Source organism: Haemaphysalis longicornis, unplaced genomic scaffold (genome assembly GCF_048455015.1).
Source record: "Haemaphysalis longicornis isolate Haplotype H1 unplaced genomic scaffold, Haemaphysalis longicornis Haplotype H1 scaffold_4, whole genome shotgun sequence".
NCBI lineage: Eukaryota > Metazoa > Arthropoda > Arachnida > Ixodida > Ixodidae > Haemaphysalis > Haemaphysalis longicornis.
Genome location: NW_027526361.1, coordinates 25,680,542 through 25,697,170, shown reverse-complemented (window position 1 = coordinate 25,697,170; position 16,629 = coordinate 25,680,542). Strand labels below are relative to the sequence as shown.

Below are 16,629 nucleotides of genomic sequence, written 5' to 3'. Positions count from 1 at the left end.
TACGAGTGTATTGCCCGATCAGAATATATTTAAACGCGAATCGCTGTGGGTATATATACGGTAAGTTTTATATTGCTAATCTCTTGCCTCGACCACCACTTAGAAAACGCACCACATAGAAAAAGCAACAACAAAATACACACTAGAAAAAAAAAAACACCGGTAAAAGTATTGCGCTTTCAGGCGTATCGAGCTTCCGCAGTAGTTCCAAGTGTCTACCTAAAACTGGGACATCTGAAGAGCACTAGAACAAATGGAGCGATATCTAAAATTAGTGCGAAGAGCCACCTGCCGAGTCAGGACTTACAAAAATTTTTACGGTGTTGATTGTATCCAAGCTCCAGAGGAAGGACGAATGCACAAAGGAAAGAGAGCCCTGAACACATAAAAAAACTATAGTTTATTTGCAGGAGATCCATAACCTCTCTTTTGATGCACACAGCCTATATGTAACACTTAGAGAACCGGTTGGTAAAAAAAAAAAGCAAATCTACAATTTTTCTTCAATATCTTACACTGTACACAGTACTCGGTGAAGAGCACTCGCCATAGAGCTTCTCCACCTTCCTCTTGGCACCAGCCGGTAGCCATTGTCAAAGTAGAACATCCCCCCGAGAGGAGCACTAGTACACATCCTCCTCTTGTCGTCGTCTCGCTGTAAATAGGCACTTGTGAGTTGTATCACATGACAAAAAAGAACACAGCAGTAGCACACGGCAAATTATTACGAAGGAAATATTAGTTAATAAGCGAGCAGTTGAGATACTCACAGGAACGCTTGTAAACGGTATGAGCAACGGTATTTTTTTTACATCACCTGGCTTCTGCTATGTATTTGTGTACAGACAAGTTCACAACGGTATGCACCACTCGCGACTACCAACGAAAGCGAAAAACAAGAAGGGGGCATGACTGGAATGGGGTGCCCGAAACTGCGAAAGCGCCGTGACCTTCTAATAGTGTTGTGTGCATGAGGTTAGCAGTAGGAAAGCTGTGCACAATACTGTGCGTGCGGCGTCAGTTTGATTGCTCGAAATAAATCCCGATGAGTGACTTAGTCAGCGGCGTAGCCGCTTACATCGCGGGGCAAGAGCCCCGAATGTGGATCTGGCTTGGAAGGAGCATTAAACGCAAGGAATGCCTGGAAGGCTAGCTGTGTAAGTGTTAGAACTCCATGATCACACGTGAGCTGATTCTTAGTTCTCGAGCAAAACATAGGTAGACTTTGAAGGAAAAAAAGTCAACAATCGTAGCAGTCAACAGTCTACAAATAACTAACGTAACAGCATCCGCACACACACACACACACAAAAACGAACTTTCGCATTCAATGAATAATAAATACGTGAGAAAAATGAAGAAACCCTGGAAATAAGAAACAGCTCTTCACTGTACGAAGCACGGCGAATGATTTAATGCATGATATGTTGGTGCTTCACTCATTGAAACACCCAGTAAATTGTAGCGTGCCTAACTGTATGCGAAATCTCGATTCTGGGGCGTTGCCATTTCTACAATTGTAGAACAAATACAGCATCAAATAATGCCCTACTGACTTTGAAACGAGCTAAATTTTGGGGGTCAGCAACAAATAACTGCGAACAATTATTTGCGTAATTTGAGACGATTCACTCTTCAGCAGGGCATGTTTCCCACGCATTTTATTGACTAACTAAATCGTCCACAGCTCGCTCAATTAAAGGGCCCTGCAACACTTTTTTCAACTTTTTAAAAACCTAAATGCTTGCAGAACGTAGTCACTCAACACACCCACTACTTAGATTAGGGGGTCGCAAAGTACATCAGCCAAAATTACTGCTCTATGTCCATCAGATAATTTGTAGACTCGCTCAAAAGATTTTTCTCTCTTTCCCGGTCTTGACGTTGTGCGACGGCTATAATTACGTCACTAAGGCCATGTAACGGCTGTTGTCCGGCTTTCCTTCAGTTGCAGCAATGAACGCTTTTCGATAGCAACTCGAAAAAAAAAAGCCACAAAAACAAAGCAGAAATGGAAGGCGTATCCGGTGCGACGAACAAATCGCGCAGTGACGCTCCATGCTGGCGATGACTATAGCTTTCGCAGTGGCTCCAGACTCGAAGGAAAGAGTTAAAGCGCTTTTCGAAAATGTTGCAGGGCCCCTTTAAAAGTGGCATTAAAGCCATTCTCATCCGGGATCCAGATAATCTGCTGGCTTATGGTAAACATCGGGTAAGGATATCGTCGTAAGGTAGGATGTTACCAAAGTGAGGAAATTTGAACGAGCGTGCACTGTACACACATATAACAAACCTTATAGTGTTGAATGTTATAAATGCGACTTGTTTTTTGTACTGCCATAACCAATACGAGCATTACACCGCTTTAAGAAAGCAAAATAGTTGGCTAATATGATTTGAATTTGATCATCACTTTCTTCAGCTTGCTCCTCTTGTGATTGGTAATAGATGTTTGTATTTAGATATACAAATGGTCTTTGACGGCCCGAAGCAAAGCTCGTTCACAGGGGGCGTTGAGATGTTCTCACGTAGGAAAACGAGAATTTTCCTGCTCAAGAACATAGAATATCATGAATGAGGGCCATTAAAAGTGCTAAACTGAATAAAGCAGAATAATTTACGCAAATGATTGCACTTTTCTTGCGGCACGCTTCATTCATTCCCTCTCCGTGTGTGTAGCAGTGGCAGTCGACCTTTAGTCGCATGTTCCCATCCGACGGGGCTTTTGCTTGGTAGATTAAAGTATGTTATAGAATTGACGATTTACAGAATTTAAAAACAGTGCTGGGCAAGGGAGAAGGTGGGGAAAGAGAGCCGACAAAGGGGCTGTCAACCTTGCCTGGGAGCAAAACACACAAGGTCTCAAGAACGGAGCGAACAATGATTCTGATCGGTACAAGATGACAGAGCGACGTGATTGTATAAATATACATGGGAATCTCCGTTACACATTGTTGTTGGTGAGACAAGCACGTGTATGTACAATGAAAGAAAATTGACTAGGTCAGGTGTGTGCGCGGCTCTCGCATCCGCTGAACGATCTTCAGTCCATCGAAACGAAGCATAGCCTGCCCAGCTTTCGCACCATCAGTAAGGCACAAGTACTTGGGCGCATTCATGCTGCTTTAAACTGGACTCCTGTTCGTATGCTTACGCAGCATTTAGGATTTCTGCCGCGACGGAGCAGTACCGACTCCGGTCAAAAGCAAGATAATGCTGAGAGAGGTGCTATCTTAACTCGACTCCCCCTTTTCAGTGAAATGCTCGAACAGGTGTGTCTTTCTCGGTCCTGCCGTCAGTTAAGGGCCCCCTTCTCACCTTTATTTCGGGGGCCGAACGCGAGTTGAGTGGTAGGCAAGCAATGAAATCCTTGAGTTCTTTTTTTTTTTTTCTCCCAATGGGCAGTTTGAGGCAGCTTGAATGGGCCCGGAGAGCACTTGTCCGCGAACCAAGTGCGCAGAAGCGACAGCACGTGTTTTCACATGCAATGCTGGCCGTGCGAGGTTCGCGATGTAAGCGCGCGGCATCCTGCACATCCAGGAGAACGCTAGTCCTTGTCGGCCTTGCTCGGAGCGGCGTGGGCGAGTCCCAGCATGGTGGCAGCAAGCGTCATCGCGAGGAGGACTCCTTCGTCGCTCACCGCGGCATTGGAGCTGCCGCGCCTGGGGATGGCACATGTCTAGTTGAGCATCGTATCAGAGCCTGACGAAGGGGCGTCGCTGTTGCCCTTTCTCGGGTTTACTGCAAATGAGAAAACGGAGAAAGAAGTGAAGAGGACTGACGAGAAACAACCACACCTATGAGACATTATCCGCACTTTGGGAACTATCCACACCATTTTAAGTGAAGTAGTGTTCACAGAGACTTTGGGAGGCTCGCGGTTCTCATACACAGAGAGAATTTGACTTGCCATATGCGAGGGGTGGGGGGGAGGGTGCAACAAGGTTCATCTTTCCCTGGCTTTCTCACATGAGACTGGCTCTTCAAGTTGTACAAAACTTAAAGGATTCCTGTGTTTATATCACGTCAGTGTCACTTTTCTCTAGTGGCCTCGGCATACATGCTACTTCAGCATTTCTAGAAAACCCTCAACTAACTCACTTACCGGCATCTAATGGCGGTATAGACGTGGCTGAAATCGAAACTGTGCAACTGTAAAACTTGAGAAGTGAGAAGTATAGATGTTTAGAAGTGTCCGTACTGCGTCATTGTTGTGATGACGCTTTTCGCCTAGTCTGAATCGCTGCTCCAACTGTACATACTCGTTGACATACCTCGAACTTATACTTGCGAACCGGCCCTATCGGAAGTTTACCTAGGTACTTGTGAGGGCTAAAAAGAATTTGGCCGTAACCCTAACCCTGCTACTAGTGTTTTCTCCGGACACCTTTCAATACTCCGGCGACATTCGAGCGTTCGGTGTGCACATTTCAGCCGCACCATTATACATAGCTTGCACTGACGTCACTGTAGCGGCCATCTTGGAGCACCGCTTGCACGGTGGAAGGCCGTGAACTTATCTCCCCCTCCGATCACGAGTAGCACTGGGAAAGCGGAGAGCAGTACTCCAGAGAGGGCTGTGGGGACGTCACATGCAAGCTATGTATAGGACTGTAAAAGAGTCGATGCTTAGGGAAAAAGTAGCAAACAAATTCATTTTACAGTGACGGGTAGACGGCCATGCACGCCTGCGCACGCGCATTTGCACGGTACCACAATGTTGCGCATGCACGCTAGGCCCCGCACGTGCAGTGCACCTCGCAACACACCAAAGCCGTCCCCCCCCCCCCCTTCCCCTTTCCGAGCGTGGGTGAGCTTGAGAGGCGCACGTACGCGTGGCGTCGAGTCCGTGGCTGCGGCAGCGCGGTTCCGCTAGACGGTGCTTTCCCTGCGGTTGGCCATGAGCGGCGTCTCGCAGCTGCTTCCCCCCTCGTCCTCGAGCTCCTCGCCCGTGAGGCCCAGGTTGCCGGGCACCGGCCGCAGCGTTCGGTGGAAGTCGATGCGCGCGTACTCCGTCGGGGGCTCCGGCAGCTGCGGCATGGCGGCGGCCGCCCCGTTGTGGCCGGCACCGGTCCGGCGTAGCGTGCCCGTCTGAGGCACCGGAACCACCGCCACGCCCTTCGGGAACGACAGCTCGGCGTAGGTCACCTCGCCGCCGCCGATGCCACTCACCACGCACACCTCCTGCTGCAGCAGCTGCTGCTGCTGCTAAGTGAGCAAGGGGATAATAATAGGGGGCGCCACTTGTAAGATCCAGATCCGCACTGCCCGGAACTGTACGCAGGCATTCACGATGAAGTGGTGCCCCACTTCCTGCTATGTATTGCGGAATATGTGCCCAGCCACTGAACGTTTATTAGCTTCGATTTGCCTACTCAGAGAGTTAACAGTACACGCAACCGTGAAAAAATGCTACTTGGATGAATGTGAACGCACAATGTTTCTGGGAAATTCCTAAATTATTAACCTGTACCGTGATTAAAAACGAAAAACGAAATTGTGACGTTTAACGCAGAAATATTGGACCCACCTTTTTCAAACTGAATGTCTAACTGTATATTCTGCCTCAGCGGCAAAGACACGCTAAAGTGCTGATGCTTGCCCAGCTTTAGGCAAAGCCTACATCATTGTAAAACTGCGGCACATATCTGAAAGGGTTCTTTTTACTGTCCGTGAATAAAACTAAAGTAAGACTACATTGTAAGGTGATAGCAAGGCCTGGGAGGTGATGTTTGTGATCAGCGAGTATATATGCAACTTTCCGTGAGATCAATTTTGATGGGAGAAAAAGGAACAGGCGGCGAAATTGTCTAGCAAATGTAACGGCAAAAGCGCGAACAACAGGCGCACATCAGTACAAGGACCGAGGCCGCACCACGGCTACTTGTTAGCGGACCACGCGTGGGTCGCTAGCCCCGCAATTTGAGAAGTTGCTAGCCTGTGGAAAGGGTTGTCCCGTAGTTTGGTGTGATGGGACGAAAAATTGCCTCACCAAACCACCATCGCACGTCGAAGACCGGTTAATAATTTCCAAATGTACATGAAATATATCTTTTGTTGAGTGTGGTTCAACATTATCTGTGCTTAAGAGACTTACTTTTTTTGGTGACGATGTCCTATGGTTTCCCAGGGCCTCTAGACTTTCTTTCAGTGGCAAGGGTGTTGCGTACGAATCCATTCCTGCTGTCAACGCAACCATCTTTTCGTGGGCCGCATCGTAGCTCGAGAAAACTGCAAGGCACGGCAAAGGCGGAAATTGAGGACCAGGAAACCTCAGCTTTGAATCACGAAAACTTGAACGCAAAATAAACTTGCGATAAGGCTGGATTACCAAAGGGCCAGGTCATTCCTCTCGACCATAGAATGGATGACAATACAGCTCCACTTTGTCATTCGCCAAAACACTTTGTACGAATGCAGCTCTGGGAACACTGATAAAGTCATCAATTGCCCATTGTGACTACGCGAATGGACTGAAATACTTCGGCAGCGCTTGTACTAAGGTTTTAACTTTCATTAAAGTTAAAGCCTCAATACAAGTGCTCAATACGAATACAAAATACATTCACTGCAATACACAGATTCTTTTAATAACAGGGTCGTTTAGACTCAGAGTACTTTTATCGACAATGTGAATTGCGTCCGTAAAGCTTGTCAACTAGTATGCTTGCCGACTAGCATGCATGTCGACTACTATGCTTGCCCACTAGCAAAGCTTGCCCACTAGCATGCATTGCGCTCAGCCATCCAACATTTAAGCATTTGTTGTAAGCTATACTTGTAAACTACCAAAACCTATTTCAGCTTCTTCGCTGAAAGCGGTCTAGCGCGAGCAGTTTAGAGCCGTGAGACTGCTCTCCTCACCTCACGTGGCCTCTTTCGCCTTCGTAAGGAGCCGACAAGCTTCAACTTGAACGGTTTATTTTCAAGATGTCCCACGGTACGAACATCCCACCCTCTACCCCCGCCTCCCTCACTTGACCTAGCGTCTTCCCGATGTAATAAAGGCTGTCTGCTCCTCCTTCTTTTTGTTTCTGCCATCCCTATGACCGTTATCTCCTGGCGTCTTTTTTAGAGTCGCTTCCAAATTTACGTGTACTAGATGATTTCGGGCGCGGGAAAAACTAAACTTCCCAACAATAACGTAACAATAATAAAAATCATTAAGTTTTTGTTTACACAACATCTGCAGCTTAAAGTACGTTGAAGCCAACTGGAGGAAAACATGCCAAATATAAACACGGCTTATGCTTGTATATCCTAAATATTTGCGTTGCTAATTTTTAGAAGTCACGACCTCGGCAATCCCAATACGCGCGCCCGAGTTCTTTAGCCAGATTTGCCGAGGCGGGATTGCACACACGTATCTTATAGTCATGCCGGCTCTGGCACACAGTTTTTGGAGCACTTCAACTCACAGGTTAAATTTACGCCTTATCTGGAGGCTCTGCACTTTCGGGGGGATCTGTTTGAATGAAATCGAGAGGTGTCTTTCGGCGTGTGGTCTTCTCAACAAGGTAGGAATCGTTTGGGGGTTTATTTAACATGACACGTAAAACACTGCAAGGATTAAAAAAAGAATTCTTAGTGTCAATTATTTTATGCATCGAAAATACATTCCCAACAGCATAGGCAAAAGGCGGGACAAAAAAAAAAGTTAAGGAAAGCTAGGAACGTGAAATAGGCTGTGGTTTATTTTGCTATTCTGCACGTCCGGAAAAAATACAAATGGGAAAAAAGACGAAAGAAAAAAAAAAGGGTGAAAGGTAAGGATAGACCGTAGAGAAGTGTGGCCAGCGTTAGGACACTAGACGTCAGAGCTGAGTGAGTGTCCCTAGAGCCTTATGATGCATTCTCTTGTGCAAGTACGTCGTTTTCAGGAAGCGTTTAAGCGCTTCGCCGCCTTTTACTTTGATGACGGAGAAGGCCAGTGAACCAGTACTTTTATCAACAGGGAACGGCCGCCGAGAGTTTAGGTTCCACGTAGTTGAGGAGAGATTTTTTCTCTCAGCTGAAAAACGTCGGAACTGAGATAGAGGGTGTCGTAAGGTCTCCGGCGTGCCGCAGACTTCGCACACCTCACTGGCTGCCATTCCGGTCAAGAGTAAGACTTCGTGAATGCCTCTCACATACGTAGACGGTAAAACAATGGTTTCATCACAACAAATGAAAGAGAAAGTTTGCAACAACTAAGGAATCAACGGTGACATGATGAATGCAGGCACTATTTCCCAGATTCAAGCTATAGCTGCGAAATATTGAATTTTCCCTTCACTGTGAGAATGACCAGTACATCCGATGGACGATGCGTGAGAACGTGCCGGTCTCAAGCGGCCATTTTCTCAGGGTGTCGTTAATCCCCTGGGGCTGCGCGCATGATGTGACAGAAACGCTGGTTCGAGCTGTGTAATACCATTTGTATACCTAAAGGTTCAAACAGTCGTAGTGGTTGGAGAATTAGTGCAAACGAAAGAGAGCACATTGTGAAATTTGTACGGTTGTCTGCAGACCTATTCAGATGCAGGCCTCTGAGGGGGCCTCTTAACGTTGATGATGATAGGGATGCTGGTAGTGGTAGTAGATTGTGGTGGCGATGAAAGCGTATGTCTTATTTTGACGAAGAATACCGTTTTTGGTACCCGTAAGTCCTCCTACACGAATTTGGCGATACTGACCACACGCTTACAATGATTTATCTGGGGTTACGTTTGAGAAAGGATGCTGAGCAATACCACCTATTTTTTGGTTTCACCGCCTGAAAATATCTTAATGTGCTCTTTGAAGAAACACTAATACCCTAATTACGAATTATGTGGACCATCCTACACTACGGAAACAATAAGAAAAATATGCAGGTAGCCTATTGGATAGCATTATATATACGTTCTGTTATATGCTACAACATTTCATAACGCAGTGGAAATTGCTGGTAAATAAAAATGTCGTTGTGATTACAAATTACTTCAGGGCTCGCCAATTTGCATGGGCGCTCTTGGTATGGTTTTAATCCTTAAAAATATGTTTTTAAAGCCGAAGTGCACCTGATGCCCTCTTTATGTTGCGGTATGATTTCTGTACCAATGCATACTCAAGTGCTAAAGGGCAGCTTCTTCGAGACAACATAGAGAACTTTCATGCCGAGCGCAATTGTTGAATAGACTTTTGTGGAATTAAAGCTTTCAATAAAAATATTTTGCCAATTCTTTATAACATCTGATGTAGTGGAGTCGTGATTAATAAAATCGTCCTCACAAAAATAGATCAGACGACATCTCCCTTACAATTTGTTGAGAACGGCATTGAATGTCTCGCCAACTGTTCGCCGTGAAAGCAGAGCGTGAAATCTGTGGCAGTGTGCTGAAGCACACTTTCGACAACGCCCACTGGATAATGCTCAGCGTCGATCTGAATGGTCACCGTTCCAAAGCACAAAATGCGGATTGATATAGAAATCAGTTCGCAAATAAAATTATTTTCCGAAGCTCATAGCTCAACGTTTATCCGCGTGCACAAAACCATGGAGGCTGTAGAGGCAGAGGGTTCCTGTAGTTTCGTTCAAGGTCGGAAATTTGTTCCTGTGTTGTCTCCTCTCCGTTACATTCTGTACCCATTATAAATAAAAAAGGGAGAGCGGCGACGCCTGGTTATTTGTACCCCAAATCGCTTTACATGAAACGGGTGCTTCATCGATCTATTTTTATCCAACTTGCAATTTTGACTGCAGCTGCACTTCAATTTTTGAAAAATATAGCTTTCGGAAATTGTCAGCATTCTAGCCCCGTAAACCGCTGCTTCTGTCCACTATAATATACTATGCTAAGCGCTAGCGCACTAGTGGCCCCTGCAAGGCTGCGGGAATGTGTGACAAAAAAAATAGAAGGGTTTCACTGTACGAAGTGAAAAAAAAATGGGAGGAAGAGATGAAGTAGCATTCAATCCCTGCAAAAATATGGCTCGGACGGTATTGTGGGAGCCTTGGCATGCCAAAAGAAAAGAAAAGGATAAAAGCCCAGGTTCAACGACGCGCGCGTAAACAGCTCTGCTCGGATGCCGCGACATCTACCCACTGCAGGAGAAAACACATCAGCACCTGTGGCGCCCTCGCTCCGTTTGTTGTGACAACTCACTGAGGCGCAGGAAGTTCGAAACTGCAGGCAGTGTCCCGCAAACGGAGCTGGGTAAATATTCGGCTATTGCTACAGCAAAGCGTCGACGTTGCGATGTGCAAATAAAACAAGCATTCATACCAAGGTTTTTATAATGCAAGTTTCGCACGCACAAACACGCACGCACGCACGCACGCACACACACATACACACGCACGCAGTGTCTGAGGGTCTGCCTGATACATTGTGGCATGGAATGCAGATTATGCATGCTCACATTCTATGCCCTCAAATGAGGACGACAGTATTGTTGATAAATAAAGAGAGCATTTGGGTTCAAATAATATACTTTAAACGTGGAGGATGTGGCAGCGTCAACTTGTTAGAGAAACATAAGAGATAAACGTTGTGCATTACCTGTGGTAGCTGGAATTATGTCAGGGCCTTTTTCCTCCATATCGACCGACTCGTCGGGATCCTTCTTCAGAAGCGTCATCGATCTGCACGTGGAAGGAATTAGAGTACGGTTTTAGTCCTGAGCAATGCATAGCGTTTAATGGCGCGTTATCTCTATGCGACATAAAAGCGGTACTGATTGGTCGAAACAGTTTGAGCTCTTTTCATTGCTATAAAGGATTTTAAAAGTCGGTGCAGAGAGAATTGCCTCGTAATGAAGCCTTTACTGAGAAGGTAAGCATTTGTTTGCATAAAATGAATTCCACATGTGTTACATCAACAAAATAAATAAGAAAACGCCTTGGTGTCCGCTGAAGCCTTTGACGAAGAGGTCTTTTTTTATTTAACCTTCGTAAGGAGCCAATTAGCTTCAACTTGAACGGTTTATTTTCAAGATGTCCCAAGCTACGAATATCCCACCCTCTACTCCCTCTTCCCCCACTTGACCTAGCGTGTTCCTGATGTAATAAAGGCTATCTCCTCCTCCTTTAAGTAAAAGAAAAAAAGGTGGTGTCCATCTGATTTAAGGAAATTTTGCGGTCGAAAAGAATACTGCCCTTGCTACTGCGATGTTTTCTGATAAAGCTCTAAAACTGCTCTTTGTAGTCGCACCACACAATTTCAGGTGCCCTCGGTTCACTGCTGCGCGAAAAACTGCAGCGTGTTCCCTGTCTCGTGTACGCCATGGAGGCAGTCTCGAACTTGGGCGCTGGGCCAAAAACGCAATTAGAACCTTCGGAAGAAACGTTCTGCTCCTGTTCCTGGACAAATTTCTAGATCGCAAACAGTGCAAGTTCCTCAACTCTCAAGATATGTTCTCTTTCGCGCTGTGGTGTTTATTTCTTTTTCTTGGGTTGGTGTTCTTCCTTTTTTTTGCACGTTTTACTTTATATTTTGATTCAGAGTTTACATTAACGATATTCTTTTCAAATTTATTTTCATGTCTAACTTTGCTAGGGGCATTTTCTTGTTTTTTTTTTTGTTTTTACCATTGCTTGCTTGTTTTCTCGCTGCTGCACCTGTAACATCCGACATTCACCACTCATCACTGTAGTCATCTGCCGTAGGAAGCCTTGTCACTGCAGGGCTGACCTCGCCAGTTCACATTTAAGAGCTCTCTCTCTCTCTCTCTCTCTCTCTCTCTCTCTCTCTCTCTCTCTCTCTCTCTCTCTCTCTCTCTGTCCCTTTGCAGAAAATTACTAAATTACCTAGCTTTCGCACAATCATTTAAATGGATCCAAGTTTTGCTGAATACTGCAATAAAAGCGACAACTTGAGCCCTACATTTTTAGCTGACAATACGTAATATTTGCAGATTCCAGATTTTCTCCACCCGGGTCCACGATTCGATTAGGAGTAGAATGTTTAAAACCTTTATTTTGAACATCTTCATTGTCTATAACACCCACATAACTTTGGGTCCTATTTCTTTATGTTGAAATTAACGAAAAAGAAAGAATCCCAATTGTTCAACGCAAGTTTTTTTATTAGTCGGCTAGAAGTACGACACAGAAAAACGTGTTTATATCATGCATGGTTACCATAAGATGTGTGCGAATAATCAGACCTTCAAATACCTCGCGAATAGTGTTTTTCTTTTGTATTAGAACCACATCGCATTTTACCGTTTGAAGTACGCGATGCTTTTAAAATTTTCGAACACGCAAACTTTCAGACTTCACCACATAGCACAATTGTTCAGGCTGGCTTCTTTGCACGACGTCAAAGGTTGGCAAAAAAGCTTAGCACGTCCAGGCCAAGCGCAAAGCGAGTAGATGCTGACACTGGCGCATGTTATCTCAAGCGGAACCCTACTTGTGTAAGATTGATAAGCCGAAAATAAGTTCTCAAGTGCTATAATGGCATCAGTGAGTAATCAAAAGTCATCACTTGTTGGAAATGCTTCCAATAAGGTACTGGTCATACCAGCCACGTTAATAGCTGGAGAGAGCTAGTCATACCTACTACCGGTATACACAGCATCTTAAACCGAATTTCTTCATAGCCATCAAAACCAAATATTTGTTCTTCGCCATCTTGTCTGATCTTTTGTACCATAATCTTATCAAGTTCTAGTACATGAACACTCGGATATGGTAAGTCGTAGATGCCTAAGTAATCTTTTTTCTCTATCAGTTATTGGGAACTAATTTTTTATAGTATTCTCATTCCATTCGCAGCCCCATATTAAGTAGTCGCACACCTCTAATTAATTATAAAGTATCAGTTCTCCTATTGTATGGCATAAGGCTGTTACTGTTTTTTACAGGCTCAGGTCGAGTTAATACGAAGGGGAATATTATACATAGAACGTGCTCTGAGAGTTCCTTAAATTAGCCATGAAGACAAAATACAAGTTGGGTTTATTAGAAAGACTGCTTAGTCCCGATAACAATGATACCAATATCATCGCAATCTTCGAACAAATAATGGAGATATTAAAGAAAACGTGTGAAGCAGTCGCGACCCCCTAGCCAATTTCCCGCAACTTTTCTATGACGTCACGGAACCTTGTTTGTGCGATTGGCGGCCGCCTAACTGACCTGTCGCGACGACACATGACTGGACGTCTGTAATGGGGCCTCTAGTTCCATTTTAGCGCATTACTTGAATGCTAACCTGCAGTTAACGTACTGAAAATTATGTTTTATTGTTGGCCCGTGTGACGTCATTCTTGCTCATAACACGTCACCGTGGCGCAAAATTTGAAAGTTTTTAAATACTTCTTGCTTTTTTTCGTTAAAAAAACATCTTTTGTGGCTGTAATGGAGCTGAGTGAGATACTGAATCCTAGTTCTTTCAAATTAAACGAAGTTGTATTTTCTCTTCATGGCACCTTTAATGTAGATAGTTACCCTTTAGCTAAAATGATGTTTATGGGGTAAAATTTAAGATTTTTATATATAGCGTTTTATAGTTCAAAAAGTAGCCTAGAAGAAGATCTTGCTGTATAAATAAATAAATAAATAAATAAATAAATAAATAAATAAATAAATAAATAAATAAATAAATAAATAAATAAATAAATAAATAAATAAATAAATAAATAAATAAATAAATAAAAGTTGTAAACAGACCACCTAAACCCCAATGGCGATAATTCGCTTTTTGAAACAGATAACAAAGGTTTTTAAGCACAGACAGGTTACTTAACACGTGTGCTGATAAAATATAGTATAGCTTTTCCAAGCAGTCATACTTCACTGCTGATTTTTTTTTGCGAACTGTAAGGATGTTTACTTACTTGTCTTCCATCTGCTCCTTTTCCGAACCTGAAAAAAGGGAAACAAAAGGGCGTGAAAAATCTCAGTAAATATTTCTTATTAACCTGCTTCCCTGAAAATTCCACTTCCCCAAAAAAGAGCCGTAAAGATAATAAGCAAGGCTTCCTATCTCGCCCTGACAAAATAACTGCTCATAGCTCACAACGTCATCTAGAGAAATTATTTATAGACGTAAAAACTATGTTGCATGACATATAAGTTAGAAAGAATAATAAGGCCACATGATTCGCCGCTCTCACGAGAACGTTACCCGCTTGTTAAACTTGTCGCACCTGAGAATGGAGTCATGAAATATCGGGCCATCTACGGAATGCAATTGTTAAAATATCAACTACTGACATTACTGAATGAGCAAGTCAGAAAGAGTAACCCGGACATAGAGAACATTACTCTAAAAGATTGACGCCGGTTGTTTGTCGTAATAAATCGGTAATACCTTTTAAAGGAGCCATGAAGACAAAACACAAGTTTGCGTTATTCGAAAGATTTCTTGTTTTGTAGTGCCCCCAGCGCTTGTCCGAAACGATGCTTTATTCACTGAGAAATTAATTTAAGCTAAAATATTGATTTTCCCGCTAAATCGTGCGTTTTCGTAATCTCCAATGACATTACAGGGCCGTGTTTACCGTTAGTGAACCTAGATGGCGCTACCACACCATGGCAAGCCGTTTTCTGCATTTGGTTTGTTTGTGAACGTATTTGTACTAAGCTTGTTTTGCTCACGGAGACAATCGTTTCGTGAAACATGGTGCTCGCTCGACAAATACGGTCACGTTAGACATCGTCGCTTGGATCAATCGACCGGTGTCGTCTGAAACAACCCTAAAGCCCCGCAATCCTGTGCAGCTAAACCAAGCATAGTGCGCGCAGTACCAACGGCAGTACACATCGGTACTTCTAGGTTTACCTGTGCTTTCGTAACTTCCACTGTTTGTCCCACCATTCTTAGGGCTTTAAAAAAAATGTGCCCTAAATTTAAGCGCAAATAGCTCGTTCGGCAAGCTTATAAGTTCTGCCTAATTTGCGTTTACTTTTGCCGCCCTCCGCCAATCGCAGAGCTGTCTGGTATGACATCATAGGTTCTGTTGCGGGAAATGAGCTAGTGGGTCGCATGGCCATTCCCTTTCCTCCTAGTTATATAGCTTATTTGAGCGAAGTTTCGTTAAAAGTGGTGTCAGTATGATTCTAACGAGGCAATCTTTTGAATTAACCAAACTTGTATTTTCTCTTCATGGCTGCTTTGAGATTTGGGTTTTCGTCACTACATTTTTAAAGTGCTACTCTGTCACTGTGTACCTGCCGCGGTGGCTGAGTGTTTAAAGCGTTGTGCTGCTGAGCCCAAGGACGCGGGTTTGATTCCGGTCGCGGGGGCCGCTTTTCAGGTGGAGTCGAAATGCAAAAACGCCCATGCGCCAAGATTTCGGAACGCGTAAAACATCCCCGGGTGGTCGCAATTCATCCGGAGCCCTTCACTACAACGCCCTTCTTAGCTAACGAAAAATCTCGTAATATCCCCAAAATTTAAAGCTTAATTTTGCTCTGTCTTGCTGCCAAGCATACATATACATATGAACCTATAATGTTTTTGCTTGTTTTGCGCCGGCCAAAAGAGTGCATTGAATATTCTTCTTTTTTTTGTGTTACTTATAAAGGACGCCTGTTTGCGACAATCCACACTTTCCCTGAGAAAACGCAATTTTTTAAAGAGGACGGCTGCCATTGTGAAGGGAGGGAAAATATTAAAGGCATATATTAGTGCAGCCTCTATGATAAAATGAATCCTACTGAAGAGTTTAGAGAAGTACCAGTGGGAGTGGCAGTATAATAACCGCAACGCTAGGTACAATCACGCACTCACCATAAGTGGGCAGTTACTGCCACGTCATGCAAACAACTACCGACACTACTCACAAAACTACAAGAGAAGTAAGGTAACTTATTTTGCGCCAGCTGTGCCCTTCAGGCGTCATGACAACAGCGCCGAGCACTATACAAGGTTGTCTCGCACCTTTGCGTCTTCCGTGCTTCTTGCAGCGGATGAAGATAATGACGACCACCGCAGCGATGACCAGCGCGATGACGATGCCGATCAGCACGCCCAAGAACGGCCGAATGACGATCATCCCCTGAACCCCTGCTGTTGCAAAGGGCGGCATGGAGGGAATCAAAAAATAAAAGAGCAGATTAAGTGATCAGGAGAGAGAAAGGAGGACGTCGCAGCATGCCCCCGTGGAAGGGGTGACATTGAGAAACGTGGGCTTGCGCGAGAGACACGGTTGAAGCACCTCGGTTGCAATTCCAAAGTGTTAGCAAAGTGTTGGGAGGGACACAAGCATTCTGTGTCCGGTGGCGTACACAGGATTTAACTTTGGATATAGCGTGGGGTGGGCGGAAATGAGCACCAAGAAAAGAACAATAAACATTCTAAGAAGAGAAGCTAGTTAAACGTAACTATAGGAACAAGAATGCGATTCAAAATTGAAAGGCAAAGATTTTGCGATGGGTTTCTTATGCCCTGCCCTAGCCTCCCCATTGTTTTATTCATTTTTACTTTTTTACGAGGGCATTGAAAACTGACTGATTGCGGTGAAAGCAAAGGTGGGATCATTGGTGCATCGTTTGCGACAAAAGTAAACATCAGTAGGCGTTATTGCATGATAGACCGCGTCAGTGTCCTACGAATAAATAAATTCTGTATTGTATAGTAACTATGTTTATTCGAAGGTATGGTCGAGCCCTAGAGGACGGCGTTCAGTTACCCGTACAGCGAAAAGTCAAAGCCA

General features: G+C 44.3%; 1 protein-coding gene across 3 annotated transcripts in view; it reads right to left on the bottom strand.

Moving 5' to 3' along the window:
- Positions 1–377: 377 nt before the first annotated feature.
- Positions 378–16,629, bottom strand: part of LOC144178378 (protein turtle-like) — a 329,175-nt gene continuing 312,923 nt past the window's right edge. Inside the window, exons 9-14 of one of the 3 annotated variants that reach the window (XM_077706171.1) lie at positions 15,855–15,983; positions 13,807–13,834; positions 10,524–10,606; positions 6,098–6,231; positions 4,834–5,205; positions 378–3,741 (exon numbers count right to left, since the gene is read on the bottom strand). In XM_077706171.1, the coding sequence (XP_077562297.1) occupies positions 4,873–5,205; positions 6,098–6,231; positions 10,524–10,606; positions 13,807–13,834; positions 15,855–15,983 (707 nt within the window). In that variant the 3' untranslated portion in view covers positions 378–3,741; positions 4,834–4,872. Of the gene's footprint in view, positions 3,742–4,833; positions 5,209–6,097; positions 6,232–10,523; positions 10,607–13,806; positions 13,835–15,854; positions 15,984–16,629 lie in introns of all 3 variants that reach the window. The other 2 variants (XM_077706169.1, XM_077706170.1) reach the window with 2 other exon arrangements.